The sequence below is a fragment of the Lonchura striata genome, chromosome 8 (assembly GCF_046129695.1).
Source record: "Lonchura striata isolate bLonStr1 chromosome 8, bLonStr1.mat, whole genome shotgun sequence".
NCBI lineage: Eukaryota > Metazoa > Chordata > Aves > Passeriformes > Estrildidae > Lonchura > Lonchura striata.
The window spans coordinates 30,389,805-30,406,789 of NC_134610.1; the positions used below are offsets into that span (position 1 = coordinate 30,389,805).

Consider the following 16,985-nt stretch of genomic DNA (forward strand, 5'->3'; position numbering starts at 1 on the left):
GAATTTGTGGGTGTCCAGGTGATGCTGCTCAAGTCGTGCTGCCCACACCCAGCTTTGTTCAGAGCCTGCTGCCCACTTCAGCCCCAGCCCTGTTCTGACTTGGGACTCTCCAATTTGGGAATCTCATCATGCTCTAACCCAGAGCACATCTCAAACAACACAGCACACTCCAGTCTCAGGGAGGATTTCCTGCTGCAAACATCACCCTTCCCTTCAAATTCATGCAATGCATTGCAAATAAATCATGAAGTCAGTATTTAAAGCACTCAGCAGAAATCAAAGGCCTGCTGTAATTTCCCAACCAGACTGAGGGAACCCAGACATATTCTGTCTTTTCCTCTCCCAGCAGACTCCTGCAATCCTGAAACTGCAGAGGGAGGATGTACTTTCTCCCACAGCTAAAGCTATGCCACTTTACCCAGACCAGGAATGAAAGCATCATTATGCCCAAAGACAAAGGCCCTCAGCTTTTACTAGGAAGATAACTGGGCTTTGATTCCTTCTGTTTATATCAGACGTCATAACTCCTTCCTGTTAAGCACAAAATCCTTGGATTCTCATGCTGGACTGTCTGAGTGGTCAGGCAGCAGTGAATAAGCAAATGGTCTCCTTAAATCTCAAATCTGTTTCTCCAGGAAAAATAGAAGAACATCCATTCCACTCTACAGGAGCCTCATGACCAGAGCAATTTCAGGGGCAGCACAAGACAAGAACTTGATAACCACAAACTGATGATAGAATTGAGCTTTTGTTTTACTCATGTCCTTTTGTGGCCACAAGCTTTCTCATGAACTGGCATTTCACCTCATGTTAGCCAGCCATAGAAATCACTTTTTTTTCTCCTTGTGAAGGCAAAGGAACAATACAAGTATTGCTTGCATAAATAGAACAACTTGCAACATTAAATTTCTACATACAGTCTCAGTTATTTTTGTCATCCCAAACAAACAGGAATTGAATAATTTTTGTTTCTGGTATGAACTGATTGGACTAAAAAAATTGCTTCACCTGAAAATTTTGAAACATACTATAAAAAGCTACTAGGAAATTCAGGCATTTTCAAAATAAATAAAGGATGGCTACACTCATCCATAATGCTCCTCCTTCCCTGCTGCTGTGGGAATTACACTGAACAGGGAATATGCCATTTGCAGCTAAATTTTCCACCACAAAGGTCCTTATCTATGACATGCTGAGAAGCTGCGATCCAGAAAAAAAGCATGTCTACAGAAATAAAATCTCATCTGACCTGGGTTTTTTTATAGAAGGCTGGTCAAGAACAGAAGAATCAAATCAAATACCACTTCTTGTGCAGCTCATAAGGAAGACAATGGGTCCATAACAGGTGTGGGATTGCAATCTTGCTTGTGAGATCCAACCATACAATTACAATCAGCTGTACAACTCCTTCAGTTTTGTTGGTGTCTCATTGCCTGGCCAAGCAAAACACTGACATTACTTCTGAAGTTGTGTGCTTTGTTATACAAAGAATACCAAAATAAGGAGTTTCAGAGAATAACATAAATCAAGAAGTCCTCTTGGTACCATCAGAGTTAAAACCTGTAACTTTGGTATATAGTATTCTAAGTATTATCAAGCAGAGATGGTCAGATTTCAGTTTAATTGCTCCTTTTGTGAAAATGCATTATTAAATTAACTAAGATGTCTTCTCAGTCCATAATACACTACTAACATTAAAATTATTGGTCCTTGCATTTGGAAGTCATTGTTTGGCAACAAAGTGGTTTTTACAATTAGCATATGCTAGCAGGCTTAATAAAACTCAAGGACTCCTAAGAGATTACAAAATTAAAATACTCTTTAGTATGCTCAGAAATTACCATTATGCATGATCCTTTGACCCCAGTAAGAACTCGAGCAACTACTGACAGCACAAATCCCAAGTGAGCTAACTATGAAAAAATTCTCTTTTCTCTTGTCCAGCCAACCTATTTACTAACCAAGTTACCAGCAAGGGTCTTCATTTTACCTCACAGGCACATATATAAAAACCCACAGCACTCACCAACTAACACTGATTTGGTACTCCTTTCTCACACTCTACTTTGGAAACCACTCATCTTAAAGTCTTCAAGATCTGCACAAAGAAGTGATCATTATCAATTGTCAGGGAAGCTGTTGTGTAAGTGTGTGGGAACCCTGGCCTTATTCTGGGTTCCCATGTAAGTGAAAAAGCTTCCTGAGCTCCCAGAGACTATACTGAGTGAAAAAGCCTGTTAAAATAACACTACCAGCATTTCTAACAATTTACATAATCACAACCAAAAAAGGAAACCTGACTGTAGGGTAATTCAGGAACAGTAAAACGCAAATTTGCGTTATATCATTCAGGAAGAGGGCAGGTTAAATCAATCACACATTTCAAGAAAGAAAACTGCTAAAAAATTATGACTGGAGCAGAGGCACAAGGCAAAGTTTATGTACAGTGGTTTTCCACATACGCAATACTTCATTTATATTACAAGGTAATTAATACAAGGCCCCCAGAGTTTCTCTCCTGCCTCTTTTAAACTGCTGTCTTCACCCTCACTTCTTTCCAGGCTTCCTTCACTTCTCTACGTGTGTCCTTTCCATAAACAATGGCAGACTGCCACTCCGGTGGAACAGAGACCTTTCATGTCATTTCTTCCTACCTTAATTTTATCCGTGTAGCAGTTTGTATGGTGACTGTAGGACCCCAAGTGGCATTTGCCTTAACGTCTACAAGATGCACAAGCTTCCTTCTGCTTAAGAAAAAAAATCTCCAAAATCACACAAATATTTTCTTCTGAGAATAAAAACCTTCAAGTATTCCCAGGATACACATTGAAGCACCCAGTGCAAAATTGCAAATATGACATCAAGAGGTAAAGTGATGAAAAAGGTATGCATCGAAAGAACACACCTGTTGTTCAAAGATAACAGACAATAAGACATAAAAATTCTGACTCTCCCAGCTCAAGAGAACTTCTCACCTGCTATGAACTGGGGTAGAAGATCTTCTCTTGGCAGTAGGGATGGGCATGGACATTCCCTTAGGGCCCAGGCAGCAAAAAAGACAGAAGTCCTCTACCTTCAGGTCACTCATTCTGACCTGCTTGTGCATTGCCAAGTGGTCATTCTACCTGCACCTACCAAAAAAAGCAAAGACAGAGACTGCAATATCAAAAGGCCAAACCCACCCTAAAAGCAGAAACCTGAACCCAAGTCAGTGGGAGAAAACCGGTTTCAATAATTCTTTATTTCTCATTATTCTCCATGTAGCAAGTTAATTTTTTTCTAGTTGATATCACATTGAATTTGGGCAAGATATGTATCTTTATATAGATTAAAGATCTGCACATACAGTTCATTCATTACTGGAAAGGGGAAAGCAGTAAGTATTCTGGCAGTTAAGAAGCACCAAACAGCCAAAATCCTCTTTTTCTAGGCATAATAGCCATTATTTTAGCTACATACAAACACAGAAGTAATAATTCTTTCCAGCATTCATAAATAGATTATTATAACACTTAACTTTAGATCAACATTGCTGTTCCTTATCAGAATGACCAACACCAAAGAAGGCTTCAAGCATCAGCTCACACAAAGTAACACCACTTCAGAAGGCTTCAAGCACCTGCAGCTCTTTATTGTGCCACAGCAGAACCTTTTATACCCTTCATCCCACATGCAGTGCCCCTGTGTGACCTCTGTTATCTTTGGAGGTTGCTCAGTGCACCTGGACACTCATCTCTCATTACCTTCAATATCATTCACCTGTCCTGCACAGCTGAACCCACTGGGGATGGGGCTGGGCCACAGCCCCACTGCCAATCCCCACGAACTGTGTGCCTACAACAGTTCCCCTCTTTTTTCTCCAAAGAGAGGACAGTAATGAATGTGACCTGCACAGAAAAATACTAATTCATGCTCTGCTGACTAGAAGTGTCAGCTGACTACACTGTCAGCAGGACAACTTCTCACAATTACAGTGTTTACTTGCCTCACTGAGACCAGAAGTCCATGTTCTGAATGCATGAAAAAAAAGTTATGGACAGTTCAGATACAAGACATAACACATGTAGAGCATGTACAAGCTGAATGTCTCCTTTATGTAAAAGACAGATGACACATACTCTAATTAAATGTTAGTCAAGGAGCATATTACTGGAGACCAAACATGAGAGATGGTAATCTTGATTACAGGTTGGTCAGAGAGATCAAAGTAATAAATTGGCTCAGTGTTCCTAGAAAAAACTTTGTGAACTTTTAATGAGAAGATTACTATGTCCTGAATTCTTTCGCCATTGCTTGAGACCTTTTCTTCCCTTAAACAGCTCACACAATGTAGATACTTGATTCTTGTGCTCTGCTCTTACCAGTGCTGAAACGCCGATGAAGTGGAATAAAACATTACACAGTGAAGATTAACTTTGCCTCATCAAACCCACTGGTGGTTTTAATTTTTCCTGGCCTGCCCAATCTGTACTCACTGAACTCCTCACTGGGTGTCAGCCCCAACTCCTTGCCCCTAAACATCTCCTTTTCAGCCCAGGCACTGCCCCCTTCACAGCCTCCTCCTGTGCTAGATTAGCAGTATCCACCACACACCTTGAGCTATCCTTTCAGGATTCTATCCACACATATCTCCTCCAGAGCTTCTCTGAACTAACTTAGACCATCTCTTTCCTACCTCAGTCCTGCTCCACAGCAGTTTCCCTCAAACCTCCAAACACCACCACATCCTTCACAGTGTGCTAACACCGCCCTGACCCTTGTCCAAGAGCACAGAGCTGAGATTTGCTTCAGGCTCAGAAGCGAACCCTTAGCCCTCCCCACCCTGTCAGCTCTGCTGCTCCACACCCTCCTCTCCCACCCCAGGTCCTCAAACAGCCCCATCAGGCTGTCCCTGCATGCCTCAGGCCTTTCCATGCCCAGCCACACCTCAATGCCTTTGACAATCCAACTCTAATGCCCTTGGGGCACAGTCCTCTTTATTCCTCTCCCCCAAACAAAGTGCCCTTCCCTTCCTCTTTCTCCAGCCAGCTTCTGCAAAGCCCCAGAGATCCCGGACTCACTGAAACTCCATCCACTTTCCTGCCCCCTTGCTGTGAGGATCATGCCCCTGTTCTCTTGCCTCCACAGCCATGGCTCACATCCAGCACCCTGCACCCCCAACAGCTGGCTCCACAGCTGGTCTGCATCCCAGCCACTGACCTGCCTTCACTGCTCTACCTGCCAGGAAGTGCAGGGGGAGAAAGAAGGGAAGAAGGGAACAGGAACTGTCTTCCCAGAAACTGATCTCCAAACCTCAGATGAAGAATGACCTCTGATTACTCTGGATTTTGAGATCACCGAGCTGAACTTCTGGGTTATGGCCTCCTGAACCAAGCCTGAACAGATACTTCCATCAAATAATAGGAAACATTGTATTGTCTTAATATCAACTACTCCACCGTAGTGATTATTTTCTAGGTTAAGCAGAGAAACAGCAAGCAAAAAGGGGATTGAAAACCTGTTACTATCTTGTTTTGTTGCAATGGTATGAACTACCTGTCTTCTCATCATTACAGACAGCAGTTGCTCAAGGATGCTCAGAAAATGAGTGCTTAATGTAAAAAGAAATAAAATAGTTACCAATATTTGTTTAAAAGAAATACAGTGCAATAGTTCCCCCTACTGACGGCACAAAATCACATTACTAATCGATGTTATTTCCTGGGTGGTCCTCAGATTACTAATTCTCTGTCCTGACGTGGTCCACTTAAACTAACCAGCCTCCTATGCTTGCTGAACCCTAAACGACAGAGGGCAGGTCTGAGCAGAGACTTCGTCTTAAACTGCACCAGGGGGATGTTCAGGTTGAGTATCAGGAAGAATTTTTTTTCATGGAAAGGGCGGCTAAGCACTGGAATGTGGGAAGTGGTGGAGCCACCATTCCTGGAGGTGTTGAATAAACAGATTGACTGTGGGTCTCACGTTGATATGGTGATGCTTAGCCAAATGTTAGACTCGATGTTCTTGGAGGTGTGGTCCAACCTCGATCATTCTCGAGCCACAAGAGTTTGCAGAGTTTGTTCCGTGGCCCAACTCGTCCAAGAACTGCCCTTTGCCTTTTCTCTGGCCTTCACCGAGCAGAGCTCGGCACACCGATGCCTCCACGGCTTTTGGGGGAGCAGCGGAACCCCGAGTTCCCAGGGATGCCCTTGGTCTCTCAGCCCTCTGTCCTGACAGCACGAACGGGAAAGAGTTCGGTATTTTTCATCTCCCTGAAGACAATCAACTTCCTCCACGCTCTGAGCTCGGCCCAGGTACCTGTGGCGCCGGGGCTCCGGCGATCCAGAGCCGGCAGGGCCGTGCCGGCCCGGGGCTGACGCACAGGAAGGCGCCGGGGGCGGGCGCGGCCGCTTAAAGCCCGCGGGGCGGGGCAGCGGCGGGGCTCGGCCGGACCCGGCACAGGCGAGTGCGGCGGGCAGCGCTCCGAGCGCCGGGACGGGACGGGACGGGACGGGACGGGACGGGACGGGACGGGACGGGACGGGACGGGGTGGGCTGGGCTGGGATGGGACGGGATGGGATGGGACGCGCACCGACCCCCGGCACGGGCGGGGCCGATGGGAGCGGGCTCCAGGGCAAACCCGGCGGCCGGGAGAGCGCCTGGGCGGCCGAAAAGCGGAGCTGGTCTGCGCTGTCCGGAGTGCGGCTGGACACGGCTCCATCCCCGCAGCGGCTTACAGCGACAGGGCGGTTTGGGGTGGAAGGGATCTTAAAGATCATGTTCTAACGCCCTGCCGCGGGCAGGGACAGCTTGCATTAGAGACCAGGATGCTCAGAGCCCCATCCAACATGCCCTCCTGGGATGGGGAGTCCACATCTCTAGCAATCTGTTCCCACCCTTACAGTAAAGAATTTTTTTCATGTCTAATCGCAGCCTACTCCCTTTCAATCTGAGTCTATTCCCCTCGTCCTCTCTTGTAGACAGTGTTGGCCCATCTTTCCTGAAAACTTTCTTTCAGTTCCCTTCAGGGGGCATTCACGATGAGCTACAACTGCCCGACCTTCCCAGCTGTCCCTGCAAAACCTTTTGCACAAAGGGAACGTGGGGTGTATGAGCATGTCACAAAAAATCCCAGGGACAAACGCCACCCGTGTGCTTTGCAACAGTTTATGCATGTGAGCATCCCTGCAACTTACATGGCAGGCCTAAGGGGGCTGCAGCTGGACAAAATCTTGCCTTTTTTTTTAACTTTAGATAAAAATATTAAATTTCCTCACTAATCTTATTAAGCTATCATAATCACCAGAATTCAGTAGCATTTACAATAAAAACTCCCACTGAAAGTGAACAGACTTTAAAATCTGTTTGTGGTAGAGCTTTTTTTCCTTAGTGTGAGTTCAGAAAAAAATTACAGTCAGATCCAGTGATTCTGGAGGTCCCTTCCAAATCTTAACAATTGTCAGATTTTAATCTATAAATTATTAATTCATTATGATTTGATTCCTTGTATGAATCACCAGAAATAAAGTTTGGGATTCTTTGTAACTGTCAATATAGCAACACAGACAGTGAAACACCCCTGTGCTTAACTCCTCCTCAGCAATTTAAAAAAAAAACAAAGTAAATATTCAGGCAATATTTTTTCCTCTCAGAATGGAAGTAATAAAGATGAGGGAAATGTCACTGGGCACGTTTCCACTAATGTTATATACAGTGTTCTTTATACCACACACAGAATTATCCTATCAGCCTTTGTTGAGAACCTAAACCTGTCACTTTTACTTTTGTATGAGTAAGTGCTCAGGACTCCATTAAACATTCAGATAGTACTTTTGACTTTAAAAATGCAAAATGAAAGACTACAGCATTAAAATATTATACCTTTGTTTGAAACTGTTGACATTCTGAAACTACAATTCAGAACTGGAAATAGAAAAGCTACATATGAAAAGGTCAGCTTTCTACAAAAATGTCCATTTTGTTGAAATCTTGTCCTTTTCTTCACAAAAAGTTTCTATCAAAAATGTTCCATTGGATCCATAGTGTATTGACCCACTTCAGTCTTTAGCCCTGAATGTATTTTGTCTTCTGGTAAGATGAAATGGAAGAATGGAAGAAATGGGATCAGGGTGTTGGCAGAGCTCACTGATCTGAGCCCCAGGACTGAGATCCCAGGGCACATCAAATATAATTCTATGGCAATTAAAGTAGAGATGTGCTAGATTTAGGCTGTAAAGCAGTACTCTCCTAACAGAAAATATGGGGGTTTAGGAATAGCACAGTAACACACAACCATGATGACTTTAGGAAAAATTTGATTGGTATGAATTCACCAAGAAGAGAGCAAAATCATTGCTTTCCACTACCCTTCAATAAGAATAGTTCTACCTGGGTTTGAAAAGTACAATGCTAAACATCTTCTCTTGACGAGAGATGGTGTGTAAATTTTGCCACTTCAAAAGCATCATAAAGTATCTCAAAAAATTTACATAAAGGAAGGGAATTGACAGGGGACCTCATTCACGTGTAAGAGCCAAAACTTCTTTAATGTCCTTGCTCACTTTTCTCCCTCTTCCCTTTAACTGACTAAATTTACTCAAGTACCGCCTGTTTTGAAAGACATAGTAAAATGTCAAAGTATTTAAGAACTACAATGAAAATAACCAATTTATGCAGTTTGGATTAATAATTCATATTCATTTTTTCAATTGCAAACATGTTTAATTCCTTTCTTTTTAGTATGTCCCAATGGAGTCAAGTTCAACAACTGGAAATAAAGTTTTTGGAGCAGGTAGACCAGTTCTACGATGATAACTTCCCCATGGAAATTCGTCACCTTCTAGCACAATGGATAGAAAGCCAGGACTGGTAGGATTTCATTCATTCTGTCTCCTATCACCAACAATTCTTTTGTTTGCTGGCAGGCTTTAGGATGCTTTCTTACAAACTGTGCAGGTATCTACACTCCAGTAATACTATTTCACAAGTTATGGATTTAGCCATTTAAACTTAGGGAATGCTGGGAGGTAAAGTTTCACATTTGAATTTACTCCTAAACAAAATCCAATAAAAATGGATTTTAAAAAAATAATGCAAGTTAATTTTCAATGGAAATGTTATACATTTACCTCTTGCAGCATAAAATTATTCTCTTGTCCAAAATTGCACTTTAAGCTGGATAATTCTGGGGAACAAGCCAGCTGTTTACAGGAACTATTCTGTAGGAGGTCAATTTCTGCACAAATTTAGATTCAATTCATGTAAGCGTTACCTTAAGAAAATTCCAAACTAAATTAAAAAAAAAAAAAAAAAGTATTAGTCGTACCAGAAAGAGACATCTCAATTTTTCAAGCTAAATCCACAGTACTATTGTAGGACTACTGTGCAGCGGGGAGGAAAAATCTTCTAAGGAATAGAATCTTTCTTTACGGCATCTTTATGGGACTCTGGCAACACAGGTAACATTAAAATCTCCTTTTTGCCAGACATGGAGTTAGCAGGCGTATCTCAAACAAGCACCTGCTATCTGTGAGGCAAGGGGAGAGGCTATCCCAAGGACAAGGATGCCATGCTGTCCAAACTTTTTGCTCCTCAATTTTGCTCACTAATGCAATTGCCCTGCACATACCAGCTGTACCACAAACAGCAGAACCAATAAAGCCTGGCTTTGTCTGTGTCCTGTGTCCCCTACATACCCTTGACCAGTAGGCTCAGAGTCCTCCTGTATCCCCAAATAGTTTGGCTGGGGGAAGGCTCAGCTGCTGCCTGGTGGGAAGAGATGTATCTTCTGCCTGACCATCTGGCTGTTGCCTCCTGCAGCAAGTTATTGCTGCTGTTTCCCTCAGTGGAAACGCTAATTTGGATTCCTTTCTTCTACCAACCTGCCAGATTGCCATGAAATTTGTAAGAATGTTCTATCTTTTGGACTTCAAGGCTGTTGCCAACTTTGTCTGAAACTGGGCAGCAAATTCAGAAATCATATCTGTGTGGCTGAGTGAGAGGGACAGTTTGCATAAGCCCCATTTCCTCTGACAAGTGAGCTGGAAGTATTTAAATATTCACTGGACCAGAGACTAGAAAACCCTGGTTGTCTCCTCTGGCTGACTCTACTGTTTGTGCTAATACCTCACCCTCTTTTTATGCATATGTATAGGAATATTAAAAAAAAACCCACAAAATCATAAAAATCATTATTCACAAGCTCTAACTATATGCAAGTCACCATATAAAGTCTTTTTTTTTTTTTTTCTGCCTAAATTTCTGAATAGACAATAATTTTCTGTACTGCTAGATTGACACATAATACAGCATTTTAAACATGTATTGTTGTTCATTGACTCTTTAGGGAGGCTGCAGCCAACAATGAAGCAATGGCAATGATCCTTTTACAGAATTTGATAATACAGGTGGACGAACAGCTGGACAGGGTTTCGCAGGAGAAGAATCTGCTCTTGATCCACAACCTGAAAAGAGTCAGGAAGCTGCTGCAGGTGGGTCATTACTTCAAATGACAAATTGCACTGCACACTCTCACTGGTCTCTGGAGGCAGTGCTCGAGCTCTGTCGAGTGCAGTTTGTTCCAATGCCCAGCTCAGAGCTGCCCCAATTGCTGCAGACTCTGAGCAGCTATGGGAAAACTGAACCTTCAACAAGATAATTCAAAATAACAATTCCCCTGTCTTCCTGTGGAACAGTAATTCCTGTTTCAATGCATACAGCTTGGATACAAATGCTGTGACTTCTTAGCTCTGTGCATATCTGTATTTCACTGAGCTCTTACAAATAACTGTACAGTGCTTATAGATGCTCATGTTTATTACAAATGTAATTACCACCTTTCAGACACCTACAGATATTTAACTATGGAATAAAATACATGCTTGGGGCTTAAGGCAAGACCATGGAAAAGGAACCTCTGTAAATCATTAGCATGCTTGCTGTTTCATGCTTTTCTGAGATTATTTGTCATGAATTACTTACAGGATTTACCGTTAGGCTTCTGCAAAATGATATTTATTTTGATTGGCTGAATGTTTCTCTAATAATTGTTTATCTAAGGCAAGGATTCTCAGAGTTCCACTTCATTAGTCACCTACTTCCTGACATCTATCTGTCTTCTGCATAAAGTAGATATGCCATGGAGTTTAATGAAAGTTTGGGGGTTTTTATTTTCTTTGATGGTGTTTTCCATAAGTACTTAAATGATAATTACATTGCTTGCCAAACATTTTCTTTATTTGAGACATATGTGCATACACACACACTGGCCTGGAAAATCCTAGCATGACTTCATCAATTACTTTTTTCTCTTTATGGCTGTGTCTTTCTACTCTTTATCCCTAATGGTGGCCTCTTAAAAATATGACACTATTTCCATCACTGCTACTTTTTATGTTATGCAAGTGCCTCCTGTAATTTAAAAATAAAATCACTTTCTGTTTCTTTTCTGGTTTTTGGAGCAGCACTTTTCATAATTTCAGTACTCTTCAAACACCGAATTTACTCAACTGCAGAAATCCTACTGTTTCCATAATGATTTTGGCACATTTTACCACAAAGCTGTATCACCTTAGTAAAGGATTCTTCCACAGGGGTAGATGTGGAAAGAGCATTTCAGGCCAAGCAGTTACACTGGTGTATTCCTGCCTTAAAAGACAATGCATTTATGATTTTATTATCACAATGTGCCCAGGCAGAAAGACTAGAACATAGTTCTAGTTCTACAGAATTAAAGAGCTCTACAAGCTCTACAAAATTAAAGCCTCTCATTGTTGTTCCTTTTACTCTTTGCCCCATTTATTTTATTCTAAGCATTTTACCAAAACTTGAAGCATCAGCTCTGTGTGCTCTGTCAAATTGGGCACACCAAGCCCAGCAACCAGGCCTTGGGTGAACTCATTTGAGTTCATGTAGTAATCAGTGTGAAAATGGCCTGAATGAGAACCCTTTCTTTCAAGTCCTGTCACACTTGGAAATTATATCATTATGTGCTTCAGGAAGAGCACAAAGCAAAGGAGGTTTATTCCAGAAAGGCAAGAGGAGGGGAGCTTCAAGTGATCCGTGATTAAATGCTTTCTCAGTGCTGAGTCACAATTCCAGAACAAGCTAAAATGCTTAGGCATCCCCATTACAGCTGAACCCTGTTTTGAGCTCCTTGAGAGGACATGTGTGATGCTGGAATTATACTGCTTATAAAACAGGATCTGAATCTTGAGCATTGCAGTAGAATGTTTCTAGGTAAGGGAAAAAAAAAAAAACCCAACAGCTCTCCCCATCACTAGTAATGTTGACCTTTCTTCATTGCATCAAGACAGCATATAATCTGAATTTGTTACAAAAAAAAAAGCTATCCATTCACTTTCAAAATACACCTGTAAGCCAGCAAAAACTGGATGGCACTTTCACTGTTGGAGCTTTTCCTGGTCTTGGACACTATCACCCACAGTCTATATTCCAGTCTCCAAAATAATTAGAATAGGCTGGAGTAGGACCAGGTTCTTGCAATGCTTGGTAACAACCTATTATTGGATAAGAAAAATAATTTATACTGTCTTCAGAAATCTCTAACACCAGAATTTTTTACTTTTGTGTCAAACACTTTGTTACAACTTATAAGGTATAGGCCGTAGAGGATAAATGCATTTTCAGCCAAAGTATGGGCTGTATGTTCTGTAAAGCTGCACAGGTAGTCTCCTGCTGCACCTGTTAAAATTATTTCTTTCACTGATTAGGTAAGTATATGAGTAAAGAAATGCTATAGTAGCTGAAATCAGCTGACAGCCTATCCTTGTTATCAATTGTCAAGTGTTATTAATGGACTGAATATGACACATAGCACGGACAGTATGTTCTGTAATGTTCTTAACTTTGAGTATACAAATTATCTAATTATGGGTCTAATCTTTTGTTAATGCATCACTGGTTGCATTTTATTGCTAAATACATGAGAAGATTGAAAATGGGCATTTGGCTTCCCACCCACAGCTGGAAGCCCTTGCAGATACCTAACTAGCAATCTGAGCTACTTTGTGACAGGTTCCTGAGACAGCACCAGAAAAATGTGACTGATGTAGAGAGCAGGATGCCGTGGTCCTTCTTGTCCCAGCCCATCACCTAGGGAACAGGAGGCTGGAATGCTGCTCTGTAAAACTAATGAGGTTTTTCAGTGACTGATGAAAGAAAGACTGGGTTCCTAAACAGGGGAGGAAGCTGCTTTTGTATTTCTGTAAACTTCTTTTCCTATTTGGTGACAATGTGAACAGTGTTGGTTTGACTTTCTCTGAAGGTTTCTTACCATGAGCCCACCTTTATCTCTGCTTCACTCTCTAGTGCAAGCGCTTCTTTGAAATTTCACAGTTCCCTCCTCTTCCTTCCCTTCTGAACCACACACAGATGCACAGACCCTTATGCATCGTGCACACACACAGAGCTGTCCAACCACAATATAAGATCTGAGTACAATGTTTGTTCATTATTTTAAGCCAAGTTGTGTTACCCTATTGAGTAATACTTGACAAAATAGATAATGCTGGAAACCAGCACTTACCACTATGTACACAGCATAGTGTGCTGAGCTGTGGTAAAGGTTCCTCAATGCTATGACAATAGCAATAATAAAGAAGAATTCAATTAGAGAACACAAGAAAGCTATTCAAAAGCAGCCTGCAGTTCTTGACAAAACACAAATTGAGAGTCTAACATTTAATAAGAAATACAACTGGATGGTTAGTGAAAGGCAGGAGAGGAAGCAATGCACACTTCCTAAGTGGCCTGTGCAGTTGTTTTCTAGACAGACAATGACTCCTTAGGATCAAGACTCCTGGTGCTGTTACTGAGTCTGGAGAGCATTATCTCTAGGAGTCTCCAGCACCTCAGCCAAACACACCTCACCTAAAAGATTTCCCTGAGATTTCTGTTATAAAATTGAGCAAATTCTGACTGTTCACTGAAACATCTTCACATAAATATGTTAGTTATTCTGTGAAAATAAGAATGAAAATAGTGAAAGAAGAGAGAATTTGCCTGGCTCAGTTGCAGTACAAAGTTTTGGGCAACCTTGGGGGTTGTGAAGGGCAGAGAGCAGAAGTCCAAGCAGGAAGGTGGGTCTGTCTGGCCTCCCTGCTTTTAGAACACAGGGACCATCCCTATTCTCTCACCCTTAGAGAAATAACTAGGGAGTGTGGCATTCCTGCTTAGACTGCTTACATTTCCAAAATTATCTGCCGGCAAAAAGAAACACTGAACAGTGTTTCAGAAAATATGTAATTTGAAAATGTTATAAGCACTTGAAAATAGTGTTAAGAAACTTAGCTAAGCAGCTGTGGTCACTGCTAGCTCTCTGTAATTCACTTCTCTATTTCTTGCTTTCATTGAAACATCTCTTCTTGACATTAATCTGGTATAAATGCACATACTGTATTAAAATCAGGGTCAGCATTTTAGGTTAAAATCCTTCATATTTGCTTCCTACATTATTATTACTTCTCTAGTCAGTAAATTGGATACATTTTTATAGCAGAGCAGCCTTTTGTTGCTGTGCTCTTCAGTGGGAGACAGAACAGCACAGTCACTTTCTAAGGTTAAATTCTCTGTCCATCTTCCTAGAGAACTCCTGCTACCCCCCGCCCCCCCCCCAGAAGTAGTCTTGGAAAGGGAAGAGGGAGAAATATTCAGAGACAGTGGGGGAAAGAGCAGGGAAGCTATACTTATAGTTCTTTCTCTTTCTTAAAATCTAGATGGAGAAAAGCAAAGCAGATTAGTCACAAGGAGAGGGTTTGTGCTGTTGTTATGACAACAAAATGTAAAGGGCAGATGTTAAGCTTTGAAGAGCTGCCTAGCACTTCTAGGAACCAAATTGCAGATGTAGGAGTCTGCATGACCTTGGCCTGTGGACAACTACATCCCAGTTTTGAGAAGGAAGGTTTCTGTGTGACAGGTACACCTGTCCCTGATGTAAGCCCCCGTGGCATACACCAGTGCATTTAGTGCTCAGAGACTCGCATGGAAGACAGGCACTGTCCACATCCCTGACTCACATGCCAAAATTCTGGGCAGGGAGAGAGCAGCCAGGCTGCAGTGCAGCCATGGAGCCAAGGGCAGGGGAGGCTCAGAGGAGCCTGGGAATCAGAGATGTGCAGTGTGCCCGCGTGTCCCACCGCTCCATTGAGGAATGATGCTGGTGGGCAGCTGCCTGGTCAGCTCTGGGATGTCCTTCCCCACACACGCTCTGAGCTGAAAACCTGGAGCACTCCTCTTGCTAGACAAGAAGTAGCTCCATGGAATGCAGCCTGGCCCAAGCGTGGGTTCAGATGAGCCCTCAGGAGGAGCCACTATCTGCGCTGTGCTCTGTGACAGGTGCAGGACAGCCCCATCAGGACAAAAGCAGAAATTCCCAGAATCATCCTACTCATAACTGAAGCCCTTATTTATGCTCTGGTCTCAAGATAACTTCTGAAAGCAATCCCTTCTCATTAATGGCAACATGCATCTGTGTGACTTCTCTATTTACGGTATTCAGGGTGAAATCTGATTACATAAGTTTTCCTTTATAAAAGTGAAATAACAGATTTCAGGACTAAGAAGGGCTGCTCTGCTCATTTACCATTGAAGCCTGAGTTAATGAGCATACTGTGTGCTCTGGGGAACAATTTTCTGTAAATTATGTATATTCATGAAATTCATTTAATTGTCACAGTGGATTCTCCAGTATTGGTGAACTTTACTGACTCCCCAGCCCTGCTAGAGCCTAAGATGAGGGGAGGGAGGGTAATGGGATTATGCCTGAATGAGCAAGTCTGTGGGCACACGCACCATTAACACTTTAGGGTCTGTTTAAAAAGGGAGAGGTCAGGCAGAAGCACCAGGTCTGCTGATTCACACCAACCAGTTATATAAAAACAAGCTTTTGGAAGTTATAGTAAGTAGGTGGGAAATAGTTCTTTACTTACATTACTTTATCCTACACAGCTCTGGCTGTTTTTATGGAAAGATTTGGAAAGCATTTGAAAGTATCTTCTGTCATCTAAAACAACATATATTAAGACACTTTTTTCCACAAATACATCTTTACATGATGCTGCTTCAAACAGTAACACAGCAGTGCATTCCTGATTTTGTGTCCTGTTCCTGGTTATACTGCCCAGTTTGTTTCCATCTGTGATGGGCACTGAGCATCCCTGTGCTTCTCCAGATAGAATTAAGTGAACATATAAAGGTTCCTTAGTTCAAGTGACTGTTTACCAAAGCCTCTGTACCAGAAAGGAACATAGATGAGGAATCCTAAGATTATTCATTTCAGTACATCAAAGAAAGTGGACAAAATAGCATTAGATCTGAAACAGGACATTCCAGTTGGTGCTCGACAAACAATTCTAACAAGCCCTGTGCTGAGAAACAGTTGCAAAGAGTGGAAACAGCCATTGATGTTTGAGTTGCAGTTTCCTGTTAAAGCTTACAAAAGGGTGAGAATGGAACAAAATAGAGAAAGTTCCTAATAAACCACGGAAGAACCATTTCAAAATGTTATTTACACATATTTAGCACTCGTGTAGCCTGCCAGATCAACAACGCAACATGGTAAAGTAGGACGTGTTTTGAACCAGCATGTCCTGCTCCCTAACACAATTCAGATTGTATTAGACTGCTCCCAGTGAGTTTTTCAGTACAACCATTAAAGCTGTTTACAGAAAATTCTGGCGTGCAAATGGGAAACCCCACACAGAAGTCTGTTTCCTAAAGCAGTTAGGAGTCTGCTCCTAGCAACTGCAGCCTGGTGACTGCAGCTAATAAAGGTTTTTAAAATTTGTTGGTACAAAACTGAAAAAGGTTACTTGTAACAAGGAAAATGCTTTGGGATTTCTAGTTAAAGAATGCAAAAAAAAAAGTTTATAAGTGCTTCAGTTTGTTTCTGTAGAATGAAAATTAATTAACTTGCAGAAAGAAGTAAAAATACAAGCAAATTAAATAATCTCTTGTGGGCTTTGTTCATTCTGAGCCCAGTTGCAGT

At 42.0% G+C, this 16,985-nt stretch overlaps 1 protein-coding gene across 1 annotated transcript in view; it reads left to right on the forward strand.

Annotated features, from left to right (window-relative positions):
- The first annotated feature begins 6,418 nt into the window (after window positions 1–6,418).
- STAT4 (signal transducer and activator of transcription 4) overlaps window positions 6,419–16,985 on the forward strand; it is a 42,885-nt gene continuing 32,318 nt past the window's right edge. The window contains exons 1-3 of the mRNA XM_021531373.2: window positions 6,419–6,441; window positions 8,720–8,848; window positions 10,326–10,470. Of these exons, the coding sequence (XP_021387048.1) occupies window positions 8,721–8,848; window positions 10,326–10,470 (273 nt within the window). The 5' untranslated portion in view covers window positions 6,419–6,441; window position 8,720. The remainder of the gene's footprint in view (window positions 6,442–8,719; window positions 8,849–10,325; window positions 10,471–16,985) is intronic.